Source organism: Bombina bombina, chromosome 1 (genome assembly GCF_027579735.1).
Source record: "Bombina bombina isolate aBomBom1 chromosome 1, aBomBom1.pri, whole genome shotgun sequence".
Classification (NCBI taxonomy): Eukaryota; Metazoa; Chordata; class Amphibia; order Anura; family Bombinatoridae; genus Bombina; species Bombina bombina.
In genome coordinates, this window is record NC_069499.1 from 533,957,774 (window position 1) to 533,984,719 (window position 26,946).

The 26,946-nt window shown below is 37.6% G+C and overlaps 1 protein-coding gene across 2 annotated transcripts in view; it reads left to right on the top strand.

Annotated features, from left to right (window-relative positions):
• Window positions 1–26,946, top strand: part of CPO (carboxypeptidase O) — a 445,436-nt gene that overhangs the window by 226,611 nt on the left and 191,879 nt on the right. For both annotated transcript variants that reach the window (XM_053698643.1, XM_053698641.1), the window contains exon 3: window positions 20,181–20,256. In XM_053698643.1, coding sequence (XP_053554618.1) covers window positions 20,181–20,256 — 76 coding nt within the window. The remainder of the gene's footprint in view (window positions 1–20,180; window positions 20,257–26,946) is intronic.

Below are 26,946 nucleotides of genomic sequence, written 5' to 3' on the forward strand. Positions count from 1 at the left end.
AACTTTATTTGTAATGCCATCTTTGATATCATTAGAGTTGATGTCAGGTATATGTCTCTAGCTATTTTAGCTAGAAGAGCTTTATGGCTTAAAACTTGGAATGCTGATATGTCTTCCAAGTCAACATTGCTTTCCCTTTCTTTCCAGGGTGATAAATTATTTGATTCTCAGTTGGATTCTATTATCTCAACTGTTACTGGAGGGAAAGGAACTTTTTTACCACAGGATAAAAAATCTAAAGGTAAATTTAGGTCTACTAATCGTTTTCGTTCCTTTCGTCACAATAAGGAACAAAAGCCTGATCCTTCATCCACAGGAGCGGTATCAGTTTGGAAACCATCTCCAGTTTGGAATAAATCCAAGCCTTTTAGAAAACCAAAGCCAGCTCCCAAGTCCACATGAAGGTGCGGCCCTCATTCCAGCTCAGCTGGTAGGGGGCAGATTACGTTTTTTCAAAGAAATTTGGATCAATTCAATTCACAATCTTTGGATTCAGAACATTGTTTCAGAAGGTTACAGAATTGGCTTCAAGATAAGGCCTCCTGCAAAGAGATTTTTTCTTTCCCGTGTCCCAGTAAATCCAGCGAAGGCTCAAGCATTTCTGAAATGTGTTTCAGATCTAGAGTTGGCTGGGGTAATTATGTCAGTTCCAGTTCTGGAACAGGGGCTGGGGTTTTATTCAAATCTCTTCATTGTACCAAAGAAGGAGAATTCCTTTAGACCAGTTCTGGATCTAAAAATATTGAATCGTTATGTAAGGATACCAACTTTCAAAATGGTAACTGTAAGGACTATTCTGCCTTTTGTTCAGCAAGGGCATTATATGTCCACAATAGATTTACAGGATGCATATCTGCATGTTCCGATTCATCCAGATCACTATCAGTTTCTGAGATTCTCTTTCCTAGACAAACATTACCAGTTTGTGGCTCTGCCATTTGGCTTAGCGACAGCTCCAAGAATTTTTACAAAGGTTCTCGGTGCCCTTCTGTCTGTAATCAGAGAACAGGGTATTGTGGTATTTCCTTATTTGGACGATATCTTGGTACTTGCTCAGTCTTCACATTTAGCAGAATCTCATACGAATCGACTTGTGTCGTTTCTTCAAGATCATGGTTGGAGGATCAATTTACCAAAAAGTTCATTGATTCCTCAGACAAGGGTAAACTTTTTGGGTTTCCAGATAGATTCAGTGTCCATGACTCTGTCTCTGACAGACAAGAGACGTCTAAAATTGATCTCAGCTTGTCGAAACCTTCAGTCACAATCATTCCCTTCGGTAGCCTTATGCATGGAAATTCTAGGTCTTATGACTGCTGCATCAGACGCGATCCCCTTTGCTCGTTTTCACATGCGACCTCTTCAGCTCTGTATGCTGAACCAGTGGTGCAGGGATTACACAAAGATATCTCAATTGATATCCTTAAAACCGATTGTACGACACTCTCTGACGTGGTGGACAGATCACCATCGTTTAGTTCAGGGGGCTTCTTTTGTTCTTCTGACCTGGACTGTAATTTCAACAGATGCAAGTCTGACAGGTTGGGGAGCTGTTTGGGGGTCTCTGACAGCACAAGGGGTTTGGGAATCTCAGGAGGTGAGATTACCAATCAATATTTTGGAACTCCGTGCAATTTTCAGAGCTCTCCAGTCATGGCCTCTTCTAAAGAGAGAATCGTTCATTTGTTTTCAGACAGACAATGTCACATCTGTGGCATACATCAATCATCAAGGAGGCACTCACAGTCCTCTGGCTATGAAAGAAGTATCTCGAATACTGGTATGGGCGGAATCCAGCTCCTGTCTAATTTCTGCGGTTCATATCCCAGGTATAGACAATTGGGAAGCGGATTATCTCAGTTGCCAAACGTTACATCCGGGCAAATGGTCTCTTCACCCAGAGGTATTTCTTCAGATCGTTCAAATGTGGGGACTTCCAGAAATAGATCTGATGGCTTCTCATCTAAACAAGTAACTTCCCAGGTATCTGTCCAGATCCAGGGATCCTCAAGCGGAAGCAGTGGATGCATTGTCACTTCCTTGGAAGTATCATCCTGCCTATATCTTTCCGCCTCTAGTTCTTCTTCCAAGAGTAATCTCCAAGGTTCTGAAGGAATGCTCGTTTGTTCTGCTGGTGGCTCCAGCATGGTTTTGGTATGCGGATCTGGTCCGGATGGCCTCTTGCCAACCATAGACTCTTCCGTTACGACCAGACCTTCTGTCACAAGGTCCTTTTTTTCCATCAGGATCTCAAATCCTTAAATTTAAAGGTATGGAGATTGAACGCTTGATTCTTAGTCAAAGAGGTTTCTCTGACTCTGTGATTAATACTATGTTACAGGCTCGTAAATCTGTATCTAGAAAGATATATTATCGAGTTTGGAAGACTTACATTTCTTGGTGTCTTTCTCATCATTTTTCCTGGCATTCTTTTAGAATTCCAAGAATTTTACAGTTTCTTCAGGATGGTTTGGATAAAGGTTTGTTGGCAAGTTCCTTGAAAGGACAAATCTCTGCTCTTTCTGTTCTTTTTCACAGAAAGATTGCTAATCTTCCTGATATTCATTGTTTTGTACAAGCTTTGGTTCGTATAAAACCTGTCATTAAGTCAATTTCTCCTCCTTGGAGTTTGAATTTGGTTCTGGGGGCTCTCCAAGCTCCTCCGTTTGAACCTATGCATTCATTAGACATTAAATTACTTTCTTGGAAAGTTTTGTTTCTTTTGGCCATCTCTTCTGCTAGAAGAGTTTCTGAATTATCTGCTCTTTCTTGTGAGTCTCCTTTTCTGATTTTTCATCAGGATAAGGCGGTGTTGCGAACCTCTTTTAAATTTTTACTTAAGGTTGTGAATTCTAACAACATTAGTAGAGAAATTGTGGTTCCTTCATTGTGTCCTAATCCTAAGAATTCTAAGGAGAGATCATTGCATTCTTTGGATGTAGTTAGAGCTTTGAAATATTATGTTGAAGCTACTAAGACTTTCCGAAAGACTTCTAGTCTATTTGTTATCTTTTCCGGTTCTAGGAAAGGTCAGAAGGCCTCTGCCATTTCTTTGGCATCTTGGTTGAAATCGTTAATTCATCATGCTTATGTCGAGTCGGGTAAAACTCTGCCTCAAAGGATTACAGCTCATTCTACTAGATCAGTGTCTACTTCCTGGGCATTTAGGAATGAAGCTTCGGTTGATCAGATTTGCAAAGCAGCAACTTGGTCTTCTTTGCATACTTTTACTAAATTCTACCATTTTGATGTGTTTTCTTCTTCTGAAGCAGTTTTTGGTAGAAAAGTACTTCAGGCAGCTGTTTCAGTTTGATTCTTCTGCTTATAATTTCAGTTTTTTTCATTATAAGATTTAAACTTTATTTTGGGTGTGGATTATTTTTCAGCGGAATTGGCTGTTTTTATTTTATCCCTCCCTCTCTAGTGACTCTTGCATGGAAGATCCACATCTTGGGTAGTCATTATCCCATACGTCACTAGCTCATGGACTCTTGCTAATTACATGAAAGAAAACATAATTTATGTAAGAACTTACCTGATAAATTCATTTCTTTCATATTAGCAAGAGTCCATGAGGCCCACCCTTTTTGTGGTGGTTATGATTTTTTTTCTTATCACCCCACTTCTTGGCTATTCGTTAAACTGATTTGTGGGTGTGGTGAGGGGTGTATTTATAGGCATTTTGAGGTTTGGGAAACTTTGCCCCTCCTGGTAGGAATGTATATCCCATACGTCACTAGCTCATGGACTCTTGCTAATATGAAAGAAATGAATTTATCAGGTAAGTTCTTACATAAATTATGTTTTTTTTTTTTTTTTTTTAAATTAACAGATTTAATACCATAATAGCATAACACATGTATACAAAAATATAGACAAATGTAAGCTGCTATTTGCAGAAATCAGCATAAGGTGATTTATAATGGCTGCACGATTTAATTTTTAAAGTGCACCTCCTGCTCACTGCTAACTTTGCCCTACAAAGCGAAGTTTCCCTTTCCAGCAAGTTACAATAATTTTAATAGGAGACATTTCACCACTAGCAGGCACTGCCCTTTTTAAAGAGAATTCCACCAGGGCAGCCCCTGCGATGGTCGGCATGAAAAAACACCTCAGATCTGGTGAGGTTTAGATAATCGCCACCTTAATCTTGGTTCCAGCAATGTACAAAACATTCTTCAGTCTTGAATGAAGTCATTGATCCAATGTAGACCAACATAATGTTCCTCTTCCTTATGACTGTGGGTGCATTGGAATTTTCCTCATGGTTTAAATGATAAATAATAGTCAATCGAAGAGCTCAATATCTGCATTCTTGACCAGTCATAAATAGGTGACAAACACGATATTAAACAAAATTTTACCTTTAAGCCAAATTTATTAATCCTTTAACTATTAGGGGGTATAACCAAAAGTTACATTGTTTTGTATTCTGAGCTAATTATGCACAGTGTACAAAGTGCAAATCAGGAACAGCAACAGGCCCAAATACGGAAAAGTGCTTCTTTAAGGAATGCCTTTAGTTGCTGGGACGTTATAGAACCCTCAAAGTATGCATCAGTAGCCAAAAAGCCTCCCTGATTTTAATAAAATAAAACACAAATACTACCTTATTTACTGCACGTAATTAAACTTCGTATTCTAAAATATTTAAGCATTCAACAAGCGTACGATCACTGGAAAATTGGTTTGTTGTATGTGGTTGTGCAATAAAGCTACTTTTTTTTAACGCGACTTTAGTGGAAAGCTACTTTAATAAGTTCCTATCTTATTTAGGGTTTCAAGGTGTCCAATATATAACTGGTGGGGGTGTCAGCGCAGTAGCGGGTGAAGCCACCTCCCTGAAATGAGTTTTTGCAGGTTGGGATGTCTGTTGTTGTTATAATTTATTTGTAAAGCAATACCATATTTTATACAGCTGAATATATATCCTGTGGCTAAAAATAACTAATACATATTTATAACAATAATATACATACCTATATATAATAATACAGAAATATGTGAAGTCTAGGGGTGATTGAAAGAGAAGCCACCGACGTTGCTTGGAAAATGGGTTAATGAGATTCCCTGGAGTACATTTCATACAACATGGGATTAAATCTTGATGTGTACATGGAAATGAACTAGGTTTCAACAAATAATTCTAAGTAAAAGAGGTGAATTTAAATCAGATTTTTGTTTTCGTCTATCTGAATCATTAAAGCTTAGTTTTGTCTCCCATGTCCATTTTTAAGTGTAATGGGTATCTTTCCCAGACATTAATTTAGCAACCTGTATTCCCTCTCCAGCAATGATGAAATTATACCCAAACCTTTCTTTCCAGTTATTTAGCATATTAATATGCAGCAGCAAATGCTTGTAGTTATTTTAGAATGTTTCTTAGAGTAATTGTACAGGTTCCTATATTATTAAAAAATCTGTTGGATGCATGAATCAATATTTTAATTTTGTAATAAAAAATTCTACATAAATTAGCAACACAGCTTTTGAACTTCTTGGAGTTCTCCATCTACGGCCAAAAAAGAAAACAAAGCATTTTTTTCATTCTCTGTACTTAATTCAGGAAGAAATTGTTGCTGCATTACTTTTTATTGTCTATAGAAATGGGCTGCTATTTCAGGAGCTGAGCAGCAATTATGCAGTTAATCTGTACTTTAGTGAACCAGTCTACAAATGCTATAAAGGATCTAATTTGTAGAGACCACTTAAATCAAATTCTCACTGGATTAAGCCTCAGATTTAGTACTAAACTTTATAGCAGTTTGGGGCATATTAATTGTTCCCTCAGAGGGTTAAGAATGTGTCTTTTTTTATATATTGATCTGAGCAGAGATTACAGTGTCTGAGAATTCAAGATGTAAAGAAAGATGAAAAGAGTCATGTAGAAATTCTCAAGGTCGTCAGAGCTATTAAATGAGGAAGGGTTGAATGTATTCAGAACAGATTCATTAGGACAGTGCCTGACATGGGAGGAAGCCTTACATATTCCCTATTTAGGCCTCAGATTCAGATTCTCCTGCAGTTTATGCAAAACACGTCAATGGGATGAAACAATAAAGAATAATGAAGCTTGTGGAAAATAACCTGGCTGTATACAATCTATGAATTATATTCATATATGAAATTCTGAGGTAAAAATACTTATGAATACAGATAATGGCATTAATGGGACACTGTGATTCCCCCCCCCCCCCCCCCCCCCCACGATTGGGCCAGATTACAAGTGGAGCAACCTAAACGCATATTCTCATTTGCCTTTAGCCAACATGAAAATATGAATATTTCACATTTCAATGTTCTGTACATACAAGAATATGTTCTATTTATTCATAAATACATATTTATATATATATATATATATATATATATATGATGGTATTTTGGAACAATATATATATATATACCTATATATATATATATATATATATATATATAAACATGGGTGAGGTCAGCACTCTCAGGCCGGATATAGTACACATCCTATGACCCTGCAACATGCAGAGCCCTGGGTGCAAACCAGCACTCTCAGGAAGCTGCACTGTCTCCAGAGTCACAGGCAGTTATATATATATGAATATCTTCCTATAGGAAAATACATAGAACATATTCTGCTATGTGCAAAACATTGGAAAGTGAAATATTTACAGTAAATACATACACCTAGATTACGAGTTTTGCGCTAAACAGAATGCGAACAGGGTGCAAAACGAACACAACAAAAGTTGTGTTATTTCACCCTCCATAGCGCTGCCATTGCAAGTTTCTGAAAAGCCTCCTTGTGCGTGCGATATGGTGGCTTTAAGCTCCATACCGCACAAAAGCCAAGGGCTGCTTTGACGTGCTCGTGCACGCTTTCCCCCATAGACGTCAATTGGGAGAGAGTGTTAGAAAAAAAAAACTAACACCTGAAGCGCGGAATGAAAAATGTCCACAATGCAACCCCATTGATGTCTATGGGGAAAAAACACTCTAACATAAACCCCAAGTCTAAACACCCCTATTCTGCTGACACCGATATCGCCGCAACCTAAACAAAGTTATTAACCTCTAATCTGCTGCTCCCAAAATCGCAGACACTAATAAAAAGTTATTAACCCCTATTCTGCCGCTCCCCTACATCGCCGCCACTATAATAAAGTTATTAACCCCTAAACCTCCGGACTCCCACATCTCTGCCACTAAATAAACCTATTAACCCATAAACCGCCGGCCCCCACATTGCAAAACACTAAAATAAACTATTAACCCCTAAACATAACACCCCCTAACTTTAAATTAAAATTACAATATAACTCTATTTAAATAAATGAAAATATACCTGTGAAATAAACATTAAACTATAAATTAACCTAACTTTACTATTCTAATAAAATAAAAAATACTACCAATTAAAATATCTAAATTACAAGTTTAAAAAACCTAACACTACGAAAAAAATAAAAAAATCTAAATTACAACTAAAAAAAAACAAATGCTACAAAAAAATTTAAAAACCTAAGTTTACCAAAAATAACACTAAAATCACGAAAAATAAAAAACACTAAGATTACAAAAAAATAAACAAAATTATCAAAAATTAAAAAAAATACACCTAATCTAATAGCCCTATAAAAACACCCCCTAGCCTACAACAAACTACCAATAGCCCTTAAAAATTACTTTTGTAGGGCATTGCCCTAAAGAAATCAGCTCTTTTACCTGTAAAAAAATACAAAGTCCCCCTAACAGTAAAACCCACCACCCAACCAACCCCCCAAAATAAAAAACTTAACTCTAAAAAAAACTAAGCTACCCATTGCCCCTAAAGGGGCATTTGTATGGGAATTACCCTTAAAGGGGCATTTAGCTCTTTTGCATTACCCTTAAAAGGGCATTTAGCTTTTTTTCAAAGCCCAAAAATTAAAAAAAAACTAACACTAACCCTAGAAGATCTACTCAAAGTTTCTGAAGTCCGGACATCCATCTCCATCCAGGCGGCGAGGTCTTCATCCAGGTGGCGAGGTCTTCATCCAGGTGGCGAGGTCTTCATCCATCCCAGGGGCGTCTTCTATCTTCATCCCGATGGCATGGAGTGGAGCCATCCTGGAAGCTGAAGACATCCTACGCAGAGCGTCTTCTTAATACGGTCGCCGCCATACACTGAAGTTGAATGCAAGGTAGCTGTTTCAAAATGGCGTACCTTGCATTCCTATTGACTGATTTGATTCTTTAAATTCAAATCAGCCAATAGGATGAAAGCTACTGAAATCCTATTGGCTGATTTGAATAGAGCTAAATGCCCTACTGCTCTCAGATGGCGGTATGGATTGTGTCGGTATAGGCTGTAATGCAAGCATTTTAGCCTCACCGCACAACCTGTAATACCACCGCTATGAAAATCCCACGCAAAAACGTCATTTTTGTGGGATTGACTTTGCTTTACAGGCTAAAATGCTTGTGGTATAGGTATATTGACTCGACTCCCAATAGTGGGTTACTGCTTTTACACTGAAATTGCCATTTTTTTCAGCATTAAAAGCTGCAATGCAAAACTCGTAATCAAGGTGAAATTTAAAACCTTTATTTAAGGGACACTAAACCCAATTTTTTTCTATTATGATTCAGATAGAACATGCAATTTTAAGCAACGTTCTAATTTATTCCTATTATAAGACGAAAGAATCCTATAGCAGGAAAGAAGAGGCGCCAATAGGGTGATAACGAAACAAAAATGGTGAGATCAGAAAACAAAGTCAAAGTACTCACAAAAGGAGCGGCACTTACGAGTGCCAAGATCAGCAGACCGGGACCTGTCAGTCGCCCGGTAGACCACACACGGCAGAGAACGCCAACCAGTCACGTGAATCCTCAGCCAATCCGGGAAGATCCGACGTCCACACCTTTCTCCAAAGGGTCTGTTCACCAATCAGGAACACACCGCTGCTCACACCCTCCTCCAAAAACTCCAACCAGCAGGATTAGACAGCAGGGGATAGGCAATCACGGCACAAGCAGTAAATGTCCAAACAGGAACAGATTTTGAACGTTTAAAAGGCCATATAATTAGGAGAAAGACTCCAAGGGGTACATAAAAGAAATTTATTTAAAATGTATAAAAGAAGGCTGCTTTCTTTTATTCTTTTATACATTTTAAATAAATTTCTTTTATGTACCCCTTGGAGTCTTTCTCCTAATTATATGGCCTTTTAAACGTTCAAAATCTGTTCCTGTTTGGACTTTTACCGCTTGTGCCGTGAGCAGCGGTGTGTTCCTGATTGGTGAACAGACCCTTTGGAGAAAGGTGTGGATGTCGGATCTTCCCGGATTGGCTGAGGATTCACGTGACTGGTTGGCGTTCTCTGCCGTGTGTGGTCTACCGGGCGACTGACAGGTCCCGGTCTGCTGATCTTGGCACTCGTAAGTGCCGCTCCTTTTGTGAGTACCTCGACTTTGTTTTCTGCTCTCACCATTTTTGTTTCTTTATCACCCTATTGGCGCCTCTTCCTTCCTGCTATAGGATTCTTTCGTCTTATATCGTTTCCCCTGAGAGAGCAGCCGTGGACATCTGATTGCTATCAAGGAAAAGGACTGTGATTGTTGTAGCGCACCTCTGTAGAGCGGTTTATCATTCTATTTGTTCCTTATTACTATTATCAATTTTTCCTCGTTCTCTTGCTATCTTTATTTAAAAAAGAAGGCATCTAAGCTAAGGAGCCAGACAATTTTTGGTTCTGAACACTGGATAGCACTTGTTTAATGGTGGGTGCATTTAGCCACCAATCAGCAAGCAAAACCCAAGTTGTGAACAAAAAATGGTCCGGCTTCTAAACTTACATTCTTGCATTTCAAATAAAGATAGCAAGGTAAAATCGATAATAGGAGTAAATTAGAAAGTTGCTTAAAATTGCATGCTCTTCTGAATCATGAAAGAAAAAATGTGGGTTCAGTGTCCCTTTAAATATGAATATTGCATAAATATGTTTTTCATGTTTTTAGCTACTTAAAGGGACATGAAACACAATTTTTTTCTTTCATGATTTAGAAAGACCATGCAATTTTAAACAACTTTCTAATTTACTTCTATTATCTAATTTGCTTCATTCGCTTTATATCCTTTGCTGAAAAGCATATCTAGATAGGCTCAGTAGCAGCTGATTGGTGGCTGCACATAGATGCCTTGTATGATTGGCTCACCCATATACAGTGCTATTTCTTCAACAAAGGATATCTAAAGAATGAAGCAAATTAGATAATAGAAGTTAATTGGAATGTTGTTTAAAATAGTATTCTCTATCTGAATCATGAAAGAAAACTTTTGGGTTTAGTGTCCCTTTAACTGCAAATAGCTCCAATGCACTTTTATATATATATATATATATATATATATATATATATATATATATATATATATATATACATATATATATATATATATATATATATATATATGTGTGTATTTATATTTGTATATGTCTGTAAATACATATATACACATATCAATACATAAATACATATGTACACATATATAGACATATATATATAAATATATATAACCCTCACAGAGCTTTGTCCCCTCCCACCTCCTCTCCCTCTCCAGCTTGTTCTTGGTCTCTGAGGAGAGCGGTTAAATATTTTAGAGGTGCTCTACTATTAATAGTTTCTTATTTTTTCATATGTTTTGTGGGCACAGACCTGACGTGGGACCCAGGACCCCTAGACAACTTCACTCCAAGAAGATTTAAGAAGACTCTAAGTAAAACAGGGATGAGGATTGCCTGTGTTATCTGCTTTTAACCCCTTGCACCAATAAGATGTAGGTTCTATATCACACATTACTTTGCCCAGCGTACTGTGCTGACAGAGTACCTACTGTACATCCAGTACAACGGCGCAGGCTGTGGCCTCCCCTGTCAGCTTTGAGAGTTTGGGATGTTAATTCCTTCACTACTTCAAATATATTTAAATTATTAAAAATATTATTATTATTATTATTATTATTATTATTATTAATATACTAGTCGATAAGCCTGCCCAGAGGGCAGTCTAATTATTTTTTAAACTACAGATGTAGAAACAACTTACACCTAATTACCCTATTAACCCCTAAACCGCAAAACCCCCACATCGCAATAAACCTATTTACCCTCTTAACCCCTAAAACGCAAAATACCTACATCGCAATAAACCTATTTACCCTATTAACCCCTAAACCACAAAACCCCTACATCTGGTTAGGTTTATATAAAATGAACGCAGTGTTATGCATTGATGGCATGGATTCCATACCAGATATCAAGGGAGACAGATGCGCACCACCATACAGGTGAAATTTATTTCGGGGTCTAGGTCATAGCTGCCTTGTACAGATAGACAACGTCACTTCCCGGTTCATCAGCAAGGTTGCATAAGGCTGGATACAGTAACATGACGAAGAGTAAAATTGCCATATTTGATGAGGCAGCCGCAGAATAGACTGATGATTTTTGTTGTCACAGTAAGCGAGTTCGTAATATTCTTGCCTGTGTTGTGTTTACTGTATGCCGGCCAGCCGGCCACGGATACATTATGTCTTGTTACAGTTTTAGAGTTAGTTAATGTTAATGTGCGCACTGCACAGTTTTGCAAAAAGCTAGACTTTATTATATTTTACCATTGAGCTTATTTAAACCTGACAGCTGGCATCTTTTAATTTCTGGTAAGGTAATTTATTAAACAGTAACAGCAGGGATGGCAAGCTTTACTAAATGATGAACCACAGTTGCAATTTCTCCCTTCCTCCCACCCCTCCCCTCCCCTTTTCCTCTCCCTCCCTCCCCTCCCTTCTTCCTCTCCTCTCCCTCCCCTCCCTTCTTCCTCTCCCTCCCTTCTTCCTTTCCCTTCCCTCCCTCCTTCCTCTCCTGTCTTCCTCTCCCTCCCCTCCCTTCTACCTCTCCCTCCCCACCCTTCTACCTTCCTTCCTTCCCTCCCTTCTTCTCTCCCCTCCCTTCTTCTATCCCCTCCCTTCTTCTTTTCCCTTGCTTCTTCCTTCCCCTTCCTGACATATAAAAAAAAATTAATTTTACACCCTGTTCCTGACCAAAAAAATATTGAGGGAAAAAAATCTGAGGGGGAGCAGAATTTTGAGTGCCTAGGGCAGCCCAAAACCTAAATACGTCACTGTATTTACCCTTTTAACCCATATACCGCAAAACCCTTAAATCGCAATAAACCTATTAACCCTATTAACCCCTAAGCCGCAAAACCCCTACAACACAATAAACCTATTTAACTTATTAACCCTTTAAACCGCCAAAACCCACAAAAAACTATTTAAATAACAGTACAGTACACTAACCTAACACCCCCTAACCAAACAACCCCTAACCTAACACCCCATTAAATAAACTCAAATTACCTAAACTAATACATTCTAACGTTACAAAAAAAACAACTAAGGTTACAATTTTTTTTAAAAAAGCTAACATTACAGAAAATAAAAAATCCTCTTCGTACGATCTCCGCCGTACACTGAATAGTGAATTCAAGGTACGCGATTAAAGATGGCGTCCCTTGAATTACTATTGGCTGATTTAATTCTTCCAATTCAAATCAAGCAATAGGATGAAAGCTACTTAAATTCTATTGGCTATTTAAATTAGCCAATAGGATGAGAGCAAGTTAAATTTTATTGGCTATTCAAATCAGCCAATAGAATTTCACTTGCTCTCATGCTATTGGCTAATTTAAATAGCCAATAGGATTTGAGTAGCTTTCATCCTATAGGCTGATTTGAATTGGAAGAATCAAATCAGCCAATAGGAATTCAAGGGACGCCATCTTTAATCGCATACCTCAATTCCCTATTTATTTATTTACTTTTACTTTTTACTTTTTATCTGATGAAACAACCCTTGCAGGTTGAGAAACGCGTCATAAAATAAAAGTCAAATTTTTTTTATTTGAAGTTGTCTGTGTTGTGGTTCATATATGCCTATTGAACAACACACATAAGATCACTCCTCTGCAGAACCTGAAGTCCAGATAGCAGGAGATAGATACCAAGTTGCAACTAGAACAAGTGCCTTTGGAGCCTGGCTCCTACAGTGTACTAGCCACTGTTAAGTGCTAGCCTGCTCTCTTGCACTGGTCACAGCACAGTGCCACACCATCTGGTAAGCATAATATCTACATATATCTGTACCTGCATTCCAGACGATATCACGCTATTGTGGCGCCCTCTTTCTATTCTTCTTCCCTATTTATTGTACGGCGGAGATCGTATGAAGAGGATCCTTCAGCTCCGCTCTGCGCGGGATGTTCCTGGAAATAGAAAGGGTTGCGCTTGGAAGAAGACTTCACCGCCTGGAACAGGACCTTCTCCGCCGGACCTTAGGAACCGTGAGTACCAACCTGGGGGTTAGGTTTAGGATTTTTTAAGGGTTTTTTTGGGGGATTTGTTTTATTTAGATTAGGGATGGGCAGAAAAAAGAGCTAAATGCCCTTTTAAGGGCAATGCCCAAACAAATGCCCTTTTCAGGGCAATGGGTAGTTTAGGTATTTTAGTGTTAGGTTATTTTATTTGGGGGGTTTTGGTGATTGGGGGGGTTTTACTGTTAGGGGGGGCTTTGTGTATTTTCTTGAAAAAGAGCTGATTATCTTGGGGCAATGCCCTGCAAAAAGCCATTTTAAGGGCTACTGGTAGTTTATTCTTAGAGTAGGGGGTCTTTTTATTTTCATAGGGATCAGGTTTAATTTTGTTAAATTTGGCAATTTGATTTTTTATTTTCTGTAATGTTAGCCCTTTTTATTTTTTGTAAACTTAGTTTTTTTTTATTTTTTGTAACTTTAGAATATATTAGTTTAGGTAATTTGGGTTTATTTAATGGGGTGTTAGGTTAGGGGTTGTTAGGTTAGGGGGATTTAGGTTAGGGGTTGTTAGGTTAGGGGGTGTTAGGTTAGTGTACTGTAATTAATTATTTAAATAGTTATTTGCATTGTGGGTTTTGGTGGTTTAAAGGGTTAATAAGTTAAATAGGTTTATTGCAATGCAGGGGTTTTGCAGTTTAGGGGTTAATAGGATAAATATGTTTATTGCAATGTAGGGATTTTGCGGTTTAGGGATTAATAGGGAAAATAGGTTTATTGCAATGTAGGGATTTTGCAGTTTAGGGGTTAATAAGTTAAATAGGTTCATTGCGATGTAGGGGTTTTGCGGTTTAGGGATTACTAGGGTAAATAGGTTTATTGCGATGTGGGGGTTTTGCGGTTTAGGAGTTAATACTTTGTGTAGGATTTTTTTTTTTTGTTATATTTCGTGCGGGCAGTGTTTTTTTTTTAATACTTGATGGGGGCGGTTAGTTTTTTTTTTTTAAATACTTTAAAGTGGGCAATTAGGTGTTGCTTTTGTAATGCTCCGTTTGCCTTCGCTGCATACTGGTGGATTCCAAAAATGGCAGGGTGGTGAAAGAACCCACCAGTGCGCAACTGCCGACGGGGACGGACATTACAAACACAAGTATAGATTAGAATTTAAAAAAATGCCCAGCACAGCAAGTAACCATAGTAGTGATTCCATGCCTGTGATAAATGCAATAGGCTATTGCAGGGATCTCAGGCGGCAAATAGAAAGAAAAATATCAATAGAATAACAAGTTTGCCTTGTATTACCTCACTTGCAGTTTAGCTTCCAGAGAGGCAGAATCATTATTGTATATACATATACAGTAGATAATATAACGCAACAACTTTTTTAAAAGCTTATATTATATATTTTTTATTTTTTTGCTACCCAGTGGGATGCCCGCTAAGACCTAAGTTTCCAGTTATCAGCTAGTAATTGGGCTTTACACTAAAAAAAACATAACATTTGTTTTTGCATTTTTTTAATGTTTTTATTAGTAGTTTTGTACCTTTATTATATAATAGTTTTGGGGGTACATTTTGAGAATTGATTACTATATAGTCCCATTGCTATAACATGTCTACAAATCCACTTTTAGAAGTGTGGTGCACATCTGCAATTAGTGGTCTTCTGATTACTAAAACCAAAATGATTAATACCTTATGCTGTCTACCTTAAAAATATATATAATTTTGTCGGTCAATTTTGAGACCCAAATGAGAGTTACCCCACTGCCACAAAGTTTTATTTAGTACAACCTTACAAAAATGTTAAATACATCTTTGGGAGTGCTGCCAATGAGACCAAATAGTTAGAGAAAACAGAGGCTGTTGGAAAACATCCACTTGCATATAAACAAAACATTTTTAAATTGAGCAAAAAATTACTTGCAATAGAAACCTATGATTTTATATTCAAATTGGGATCTTATTCAAACAATATGGCCATATTCTGCTTAGCCAGTCACCAACTTACTAGATGCCCCAATGTTGACTGGGTTTGGCACTACAATACTTTGCCTTTCAATATTATCTATGTCTAAACACACAGCATAATAAATATTGAAATGCTTAAAGGGAAACTGAACCCAAATTTTTTCTTTCGTGATTCAGATAGAGCATGCAATTTTAAGCAACTTTCTAATTTACTCCAATTATCAATTTTTCTTTTTTTTCTTGCTATCTTTGTTTGAAAAAGAAGGCATCTATGTTTTTTTTTTATTCAGAACTCTGGACAGCACTTTCTTATTAGTGGATGAATTTATCCACCGATCAGCAAGGACAACCCAGGTTGTTCACCAAAAATGGGCCGGCATCTAAACTTACATTCTTGCATTTCAAATAAAGATACAAAGAGAATGAAGAAAATTTGATAATAGGAGTAAATTAGAAAGTTGCTTAAAATTTCACGCTCTATCTGATTCACAAAATAATTTTTTTTGGTTCAGTGTCCCTTTAATATGGAGGGGGGGAGGTTCAAAGTGCACAACCAGCTCTTTCAGATACCATAATCTCTCTCTCCTACCCTCAATGGGAGATTAATTAGTACCATTGTCTCCCACTTAGAGACCTTTTCCATAGAGAATATATTTGTTATTCATATTTTAAATATAGGTGGTAATTTCTTCTGGCATTTAAAATTACAAAATAAACACAAATTAGCTTTTTGCAAATAAGGGACATGAAACCCCACATTTTTCTCTTTCTTGATTTAGATAGAGCAGGCAATTTTAAACAATGTTACTTCTATTATCAAATTTGCTTCATTCTCATGGTATTCCTAAATACCTTGGTAGGTAGCGTGCAAGGGCCTGGAACAAAACAAAAAGTGCTAGTGTTCTTATAAATGAATAACATTCTTTCAAAAATGCTTCCATATAGTACTACAGATGTGTACTCTTCTAAACATACCTTCTTGCTTTTCAACAAAGGATACCAAAAGAACAAAGAACATTTTATATCATAAGTAAATTTGAACATTGTTTAAAGTTGCATTCTCTATCTAAATCAAGAAACAACATTTTGGGGGTTTATGTCTCTTTAAATACACTCAAGCATGATGTCTGTTTCCTTTCTTTGTAGGACTACTTACATTATCTACCTTAGGAAAGGTGTGTTTTTTCATAGGTTTTTCCATGGAGTTTTCAAAGTTGAAGCCTTTTCAATCCATTAGAAAATCCAAGCCTTCACCTGGTTTTATAAAGTCATTGTCTTTTTTAATTTGTACTGTGGAAAATATCAAATACATTTGCCAATGGTATTGCAATCCATCATGAAATACCCTATGCAACAGTTTTTGCATAACTTTTTAAATTTGCCTAATTGAGCAGATATGTCCAACTAAAAACCTGTTTTGGTCTCTTTTGCACATCATAGGGCCTTTAAAGTTACATTTTTTATGCATACTCAATTTGTTTGTTAATGCAACACTCATAACATATTTAATTATGCTTCTTAAATCAGCTTTTTCTACTGATTATTGAGTACGTTCATCATTATTGAGTACTTTCATTATTCATTTAACACACTTTACCTTTAATTTAACTTTGAAAATTATAGTTTCCCACTGTCTACAGTCCCCAGGGTGGCTGAAGTAGGTTATGTAGAATTACAAATCATCCAATCATTCTGGATCTTGTGAGATTGTCACAGGTTGGAAGTCTGCCTGCTTCTCTATCTAAGGAAATGTTCTGGTTTTAATGAACTGCCTGACTCCATCCATGGCATGTCCATTCTGAAAATGACATGCCTCCTGCCCACAACATGCATGTGGCCACGCCTACAAATCACCTTTAAGTGGCTTCCAAAGAGTCCCCTCACATCTCTTTCACAAAAGCCTCCAGTCAAAGTTGGCATGTATGGAATTTTGAATTCTGGTAATTTATTATTTTAGGCATGAATAAGGGCTAAATTTATATGCCCAAAATGTTGCTGTATTTTGGGGACCCTGTATTAAATAAAGGTCTTTTAAATTCTAAACAGCTGGAAGTTTTCTTCCTTGATGCATTGATGGGCATGGTAAGCTTCCTCCTGAGACTGTGATTGACAATGCTGTTTCCCATATCTTTCCTTTATTATCTTAAGGCTAGATTAGGAGTTTTGCGGTATGAGTGAAAAAGCAACGTTAAGGCTCTTTTTCACTACCGCTGGTATTACGAGTCTTGCAGGTTTAGGGGCACTGCACACTTTGTTCCAATCAGCCAATAGAATGTGAGCTGAATCCTATTGACTAATTGGATCAGCCAATAGGATTGAAGCTCAATCCTATTGGCTGATTGCAATAGGATTCAAGGGACGCCATCTTGGATGACGTCATTTAAAGGAACCTTCATTCTGCAAGAAGACGCCGATTGAAGAGGATGCTCCGCGTCGGATGTCTTGAAGTTGGAGCCGCTCCACGCCGGATGGATGAAGATAGAAGATGCCGTCTGGATGAAGACTTCTGCCTGCTTGGATGAAGACTTCGGCCATTTGGATGAAGACTTCTGCCGGCTTCGATGAGGGCTTCTGCCACTTCGTTGAGGATGGATGTCGGGTCTTCAAAAACTGTAAGTGGATCTTCAGGGTTAGTGTTAAGCTTTTTAAGGGTTTATTGGGTGGGTTTTATTTTTAGATTAGGGGTTTGGGCACTTGAAAAAGAGCTAAATACCCTTTTAAGGGCAATGCCCATCCAAATGCCCTTTTCAGGGCAATGGGGAGCTTAGGTTTTTTTAGTTAGGATTTTATTTGGGGGGTTGGTTGTGTGTGTGGTGGGTTTTACTGTTGGGGGGTTGTTTGTATTTTTTTTTACAGGTAAAAGAGCTGTTTTCTTTGGGGAAATGCCCCTCAAAAGGCCCTTTTAAGGGCTATTGGTAGTTTAGTTCAGGCTAGGTTTTTTTTATTTTGATAGGGCTATTAGATTAGGTGTAATTAGTTTAAATATCTAATAATTTATTTTTTATTTTGTGTAATTTAGTGGGGTTTATTTTTGTAATTTAGGTAATTGTATTTAATTAATGTAATTGATTTAATTGTAGTGTAAGGTTAGGTGTTAGAGTAACTCAGGTTAGGTTTTATTTTACAGGTAAATTTGTATTTATTTTAGCTAGGTAGTTAGTAAATAGTTAATAACTATTTAGTAACTATTCTACCTAGTTAAAATAAATTCAAACTTGCCTGTGAAATAAAAATAAAACCTAAGATAGATACAATGTAACTATTAGTTATATTGTAGCTAGCTTAGAGTTTATTTTATAGGTAAGTATTTAGTTTTAAATAGGAATTAGTTAGCTATTAATAGTAGGTTTTATTTAGATTTATTTTAATTACATTAAAGTTAGGGGGTGTTAGGGTTAGGGGTTAATATCTTTAGTATAGTAGTGGCGACATTGGGGACGGCAGATTAGGGGTTAATAATTGTAATGTAGGTGTTGGCAATGTCGGGGGCGGCAGATTAGGGGTTAATAAGTGTTATGTAGGTGGCTGCAACATTGGGGCGGCATATTAGGGGTTAATAACTGTAATGTAGGTGGCGGCGGTGGCGGGGGCGGCAGATTAGGGGTTAATAAGTGTAATGTAGGTGGCAGCGATGTCGGGGGTGCCAGATTAGGGGTGAATAAGTGTAAGATTAGGGGAGTTCAGACTCGGGGTTCATGTTAGGGTGTTAGGTGTAAACATAAATTAAGTTTACCCATAGGAATCAATGGGGCTGCGTTACGGAGCTTTACGCTGCTTTATTGCAGGTGCTAGGCTTTTTTTCAGCCGGCTCTCCCCATTGATGTCTATGGGGAAATCGTGCACGAGCACGTAAAACCAGCTCACCGTAGCTTTCAGCAGCGCTGGTATTGGAGTACGGTATGGAGCTCAATTTTGCTCTATGCTCACTTTTTGCCTGTTAACACCGGGTTTTTGTAAACCTGTAATACCAGCACTGTAGGGAAGTGAGCGGTGACAATAACTTACAAGTTAGTACCTCACCCCTCATAACGCAAAACTTGTAATCTAGCCGATAGACAGTTAAGGCTTGTTCCCAACAGATGTTCACCTATATCTGTCCCTAATCCACCAAATCAAAGGAGAAAAGGCTCAAGAGGCTTATTTTAAAGGAGGAATTGATATTCAGGATGGAGCAATGAAGACTTTTCTCTACAAAAGTTCTTCATTTGCTTGCCTAAGAAATCCATTGTCAGCAGTGGGGCAGACAGAGCCAAGACACAAGCTCAACAATAGCATGTGACTTAACATGGGACAGTCCTGTTCAATGAGATAACAATGCAATTTGTCACTACTTTCAACTGTTTTTTGGTGTTTCACCACCAACGCCATTTTAGATGTATATACCAATATATGGCCTAAATTCATTAAATTCGTTAAAACTATATTCATTGCTTTTTTATAGTCGGTAGTCATCAGGATAGATATATTTTTATGTATTTAATAGACAGATACATGATATCTGATACAGCTAATGAGATCTGTATGAAATGCGAGATAACTGAAATCATGACTGCAACACCTAGAAATAGCGTTTAGCAAACCTGTTTTTAAAATGTTACCATTTCCGAATATAGTTTGATGCCCCTGTTTCCGCGCGAGCCTTCAGGCTCACCGGAAACAGAAGTTATGAAGCAGCGGTCTAAAGACCGCAACTCCATAACTTGTCCGCTCCCTCTGAGACTGCGGTCTTCAATCCGCCCGATCCTATATGTATGCTGTCGGCATTTATTGATGTGCGGCGGACATGATACACAGCTACATCATGTCCGTCCGCACTTTAATAAATCGGCCCCTATGTAGGATTCTCAGCAAAATGTTCTTCTCACACAGTTTTGTATTTTCAGGGATCAAGTTTTACAAGTAATCCCACAAAACACGGAACAGGTCCAGTGCTTGCGGAACTTAAATGAATACTGGCTGGTAAGTAGTATAAAATGTAGTTAAACCTTTCAACTGTTTGAATGTTTACGGGAACATGAATTCAAAATTAAACTTTCAAATTCAAATAGAGCATGCAAATAAAAAATCCAGTTTACTTCTATTATCAAATTTACTTTGTGCTTTGGATGTCCTTTGTTGAAGAACATACATAGGTAGGCTCAAGTGTGTGCATGCCTTGCAGGGTTTGCAACCATGTATAACATTGTTACAAACATTCTTCCAAACACTTCAGCCATATAGTGCTCAAGACTTATGTGCCCCTCTTAGATTATCTAGGTGTGCTCTTCAACAAAGGATTCCAAGGGAATGAAGTAGATCTGATAATAGGATTAAATTAGAAAGTTGTTTGTTTGTTTTTCTCAAAAAACATATCTGAATTGTGAAATGTTAACTTTAAGTATAAAAACAAGTGTCTATTTAACAAATTTCAAAACAGTCATCTAATCATAATCTATACAATATTGGGATTGCCAAATCAAAGCATGTAGAAGATGCTGAGCCAGATAAACAGTAATGCCTCAGGTTAACTAAAAATTCAGCACCAATCATATTTTAGTGCCCTGAGGCTGTTTAAAGACCAGCTGCAATGTGTTTGCTAAGTTTACCAGCATTTGAGGTAATTAGCAGAATGTGGACTGGCATTCATTAGCACCTGGTTATTACAGTAACCACAGAGGTTGCTGTCAATGTTAAGTATGTATGCATGTGAATCTACTGAGCTAATCAAGTCAAATCCATTCATTTCCTAGAATACAGTATTATCCATTTACAATGTAGAAGTGACAACATCTCTAGAAACTGTTTAAGATATGTTGTTGAGTCAAACTGGCTGTGTTGGTTATTTTTAGTCAGTTTTTTGCTTATTGCAAAGAATAAAATATTACAGTGGTGCTGTATGGTTACTGTATTCTGAAGTGTTATCAGTAAGAGCATTAAATCATGCTGTAAACTTTAGTATATAACATGTTCAGATATTAATAAAGCACTGTTGTAGCTTCCAAAATCTCACTGCAAGAACCTCTGTTTAAACCATTACTCTTTTTCAAATACATTTTGATTTTTTTTAATTTCCTTTTATTACATTTGCCATAGGGCTCGATATAGATTACTATGTGCTATATGAGCAACTCGTATGGAGAAAAAAAAAAAGCATTGTTAGACTTAGGGTTAGACTTAGGTTTAGGAGTTAATAAATTTATTATAGTAGCGGCGACGTTGGAGTCGGAAGATTAGGGGTTAATAAATTTAATATAGTTGCGGTGACATTGGGGGGGCATATTTGGGGTTAATAACTATAATGTAGGTGTCGGCGATGTTGGGGGCAGCAGATTAGGGGTTCATAAGTATAATGTAGGTGGTGGCGGTGTCCGGAGCGGCAGATTAGGGGTTAATAATATAATGTAGGTGTCAGCAATAGCAGGGGCGGCAGATTAGGGGTTAATAAGTGTAATATTAGGGGTGTTTAGACTCGGGGTTCATGTAAGGGTGTTAGGTGCAGACATAAATTTTCTTTCCCCATGGGAAACAATGGGGCTGCGTTAGAAGCTGAACGCTGCTTTTTTGCAGGTGTTAGGTTTTTTTTCAGCCAGCTCAGCCCCATTGTTTCCTATGGAGAAATCGTGCATGAGCACGTTTTGCCAGCTTACCGCTGACTTAAGCATCGCTGGTATTGAGGTGAGATGTGGAGCTAAATTTAGCTTGACGCTCACTTTTCTGAGGCTAACGCCAGCTTGCAGAAAACTCGTAATACCAGCGTTGGCTTAAGTGAGCGGTGAGAAAAAAAGGCTTGTTAGCACCGCACAGCCTTACCGACAGAACTTGTGATCTAGCCATAAGTAAATAATCAAGGGATGTTAAGGTAATTAAACGCTATATTTGGGTCAGGTAAGAGGCATTGCCTAGATTGCAGCCTTTTATTTACATACAAATGCTGTATTATATGCACCACCGCAAAGAACAGCTTATTGTATTAAAAAGTCAAAGTCGACCTGTAAAGTTAAATTTCTTCTTCTCTATTTATTTATGCTTTTCTTAAGTGCAATAATACCCATTTAAATAGTAACAGAAACAAATGTATCCATTAAATAGGTAGCACATTTTGCATACCACAAATTATAAGGTAATAGTAAACGTTATCTACTACCCAGGCTGAATGTCAGTAATCTGATACTATTTATATACTGGTTAAATTGGCTGATATCACAGTGTTATGAACAGTAAATGAATACATTTTATCTATTAGATAGGTAGCACAATTTGCATACCATAGATTGAAATAAAAGTAATAAGTGTTACCCTTTACCCAGGCAAGGATGCCAATTAATTAGTAGTTGAACTTAAGCGGATAAGTATTTGCAATCACATCAGTTCAAACCAGTATAGAGCGAGATAAAAAAAATAGCAAATGTCCCCTAACGCGGTCATGTTTCACTACCGCTTCCTCAGAGGGGTACACAGGGCTAACAGTGGATCGTATTTACCGAGTCAGGAATCCCTCCCTTTGACTTTGATTGCCTGTTTGTTAGTATGTGACGAGTGTAAGTATTGGCTAGGGCGATGCTCTGTAAGAGCACGTGATCGCCAAATAGCCAATCGTTGGTTAGTTGCTATGTTACTATGGTAATCATATAACTGAATATGTTAGAGAATGTAGTTAGTATGGGATTTTCTTTTCTGCAAAGGATTCGTTCTTTTAAAGTACTGTACAGGTAATGTTTCATAACTGATGTTTGGTAAACTATCGATATCATTGGGGTAAAATAATAAAAGTCCAATCGTGGTCAGGATTAGATGCAATCATCAAAAAGGAAAAGCCTGACTGATGCCTAGATTACGAGTCTTGCGTTAGGGTTAAAAAGCAGCGTTGGCCGGTCCCAACGCTTCTTTTTAATGCCCGCTGGTACTACGAGTCTTGAAATGACAGGCTCACCGCTCACTTTTTTGGCCAGACTCGGAAATACCGCAAATCCACTTACGTCAATTGCGTATCCTATATTTTCAATGGGACTTGCATAGCGCCGGTATTACGAGTCTGACCAAAAGTGAGCGGTAGACCCTCTCCTGTCAAGCCTGGTACCGCATTTAAAAGTCAGTAGTTAAGAGTTCTATACTACAACGCCGTAGCATAAAACTCTTAACTAAAGTGCTAAAAAGTACACTAACTCCCATATACTACCCTTTAACCCCTAAACCGAGGCCCACATCACAAACACTATAATAAATATTTTAACCCCTAATCTGCCAAACCGGACATCACCCCCACTATAATAAATATATTAATCCCTAAACCGCCGCACGCCCGCATCGCAAACACTAGTTAAATATTATTAACCCCTAATCTGCCGGCCCTAACATCACCGCCACCTACCTACATTTATTAGGATTGAGCTTGCATTCTATTGGCTGTTTCAATCAGCCAATGGGATTGGATCAGCCAATAGGATTGAACTATTTGTAATTTAGTATAGGGGAGGGCTTTTTTATTTTGGGGGGCTTTTTTATTTTGTTAGGGGGCTTAGAGTAGGTGTAATTAGTTTAAAAATCTTGTAATTATTTTATTATTTTCTGTAATTTAGTGTTTGCTTTTTTTCATACTTTAGAAATTTTATTTAATTGTAATGAATTGTATTTAATTTAGTTTATTTAATTATAGTGTAGTGTTAGGTGTAATTGTAACTTGGTTTTATTTTACAGGTAAATTTGTCTTTATTTTAACTAGGTAGTTATTAAATAGTTAATAACTAACTATTAGTTATACTGTAGCTAGCTTAGGGTTTATTTTATAGGTAAGTATTTAGTTTTAAATAGGAATAATTGAGTTAATTGTAGTAATTTTATTTAGATTTATTGTAATTATATTTAAGTTAGGGGGGTAGGGTTAGGGTTAGACTTAGGTTTAGGGGTTAATAACTTTATTATAGTGGTGGCGACATTGGGGGTGGCAGATTAGGGGTTAATAAATGTAGTTAGGTTGCGGCGACATTTGGGGCGGCAGATTAGGGGTTAATAAGTGTAAGATTATGGGTGTTTAGACTCGGGGTTCATGTTAGGGTGTTAGGTGTAGACATAACTTTTGTTTCCCCATAGGAATCAATGGGGCTGTGTTAGGAGCTTTACGCTGCTTTTTTGCAGGAGTTAGTTTTTTTTTCAGCCGGCTCTCCCCCATTGCTTCCTATGGGGAAATCGTGCACAAGCACATTTTACCAGCTCAGCGCTAACGTAAGCAGCGCTGGTATTGAGGTGAGATGTGGAGCTAAATTTTGCTCTTCGCTCACTTTTTTGCAGTTAACGCCGGGTTTGTAAAACCCCGTAATACCAGTGCTGTCTGTAAGTGAGTGGTGAGCTTAAACTGCTCGTTAGCACCGCACCCCTGTTAACACAAAACTCGTAATCTAGGTGTGAGTTTGGAATGTGAAAAATGTTTTACTTCACATATGGCAGAGAAAGATATATATGTGACAGGTATAAAAATATTTACTTCACATATAGCGGGGAAAGGAATATATATATATATATATATATATATATATATATATATGACAAGGTATAATTGCTGATTTAACTTTACTTTGTATGTCTCATGAAAAAAAAATTAATACATTTTAAAATCGAAAATTCTCACTCATAAAACATACGTTATCAGTATACATACACTGTGATGTGCAAGCTTATGAAAAATAAGTGTATGAAACCTGTAAGTAGCGATACATAGTGGTGTATCTAATCTGGTGGACAGTGTGGAACATTGCTAAACAAAATCATTAATAAACAAGAACGGAGAATAACTTATTACTGAAAAAAAGACATTTGGGGAGGACTGTGCTATAAATAGTGTTGGGGATTTAAGTGGGTGGGTTATCTTATTGGAAAAGAAAACGAATATTGGTAGAAAGATCCCAGTATTGTAGGAAAAGGCTGGACATGCTAAGTTATAGCACATCTGACATATTTAAGTAAATGGGAATACAAATAAAAATATGTGTCCAAAATTGGGTGAATTATAGTTAAGGGGGCAAGTATGTGAAAAAATGGTATATAAAACTAGTGAATGAAAAATAAGGGGGGAAAAACCTAGTGTGATATGCAAAATGCAAGTGAAACAGTTAAAAAGTCTTATGATATGAGTAGGTCAAAATGAAGAAATATATGACAAATCAAACGTATTCTGACAACAATATTTAGAGTACAATAAAATGATGTTAGGTTGTAATGATTTTCATGTTGTATATATAAAGATTTATGAAAAACTGTCTCTATACATAAACAGAGAAATTATTATTATCATTCATGCCATAAGGTCTGACGCAATTAAGTAAATGGATCCATCTATACTCCATACGTAACAGAGTTTTCTCTATGTCAGTTCAGTGATTTTGTGTACGCCAGGAAGGAAAAAAAATACTATGAGGCGAGAAAAACAAGGACCCATGGGCCTTCACAGATACTGAGGTACCTCCAAGTTAAGGAGAACACACAAGAACCCATCCTTCACCCTAGGTGAGAAGAAAAGGGAGCAAAGCAACGGTAACCACCCTACCAATATAGGCGAGACCCTTTGGCCAATGCTCCGTTTGCCTTCACTGCATCCCGGTGGATTCTGAAAATAGCAGAGTGGTGAAAAAATCCCCCTGAGGTGGATTATTTCACCACTTTGGCATTTTCGGAATCCACCTTGATGCAGCTTTGCTGCATCCAGGTGAATTATTTTGGCTGCGCGCGCAGCCAACATTCCTTTGAGGATTTATGCGCAACTGCCGACAGTGATGGACGCGTTACAAACGCGATTATAGTATAGATTGCTATAACCCCATTCCTGAAGCCTATTGGTCAAGTGAATAGATTGCTGTTTGAATTTTTGGAGGTCAGAGCAATTACGTCTCAGACGGATGAACTCTCTTTTAGGGGTGGCTTTAAGAGTATTCTTTGCATGGGTAGAAATCTTATAAAAACCTTAATTTTGGCTACTTTTTTGTTAAAATAAACACACACATATATAGCTGAATGTGCTGTATACACACACATATATATATATATATATATATATATATATATATATATGCAACAGAGAGAATACACAGTACAATGAAGAGAGTGCACTCACCGGGTCTTATTTACAAACTTTATTCAATTTTTTAGATGCATCTATTGAATAAGGTGTGTAAACCCGGTGAGTGCACTCTCTTCATTGTACTGTGTATTCTCTCTGTTGCACCACAGGCATGTCTACAGGAGTCTGGAAGTATTAGGTAGATGGCTTCGCTGCATCCTGGTGGGTTCCGAAAATGGCAGGGTGGGAAAAGAATCCACCTGCGGTGCATTCTTTCACCACCTTGCCATTTTCGCAATCCACCTCAATGCAGCTTTGCTGCATCCAGGTGAATTCTTTTGGCTTTGCGCGCAGAGAAAGGGCTAACTGTTTGCCCGAAACGTTGCTGATGTGGACCCTGTATGCACAATAAAGGTTGTTTGTATTTTTCACAAGCTGGAGAACTTTCTTTCTTTGTTGGCTGCCTCGCGCTGCCAACATTCCTTTGAGGATGCGTGCGCAACTGCTGACGGCGACGGATGCGGTACAAACCCGATTATAGTATAGATTACTATAACCACGTTCCTGAAGCCTATTGGCTCTGTTTGCCTTCGCTGCGTCCCATGGATTCCGAAACTTGCAGG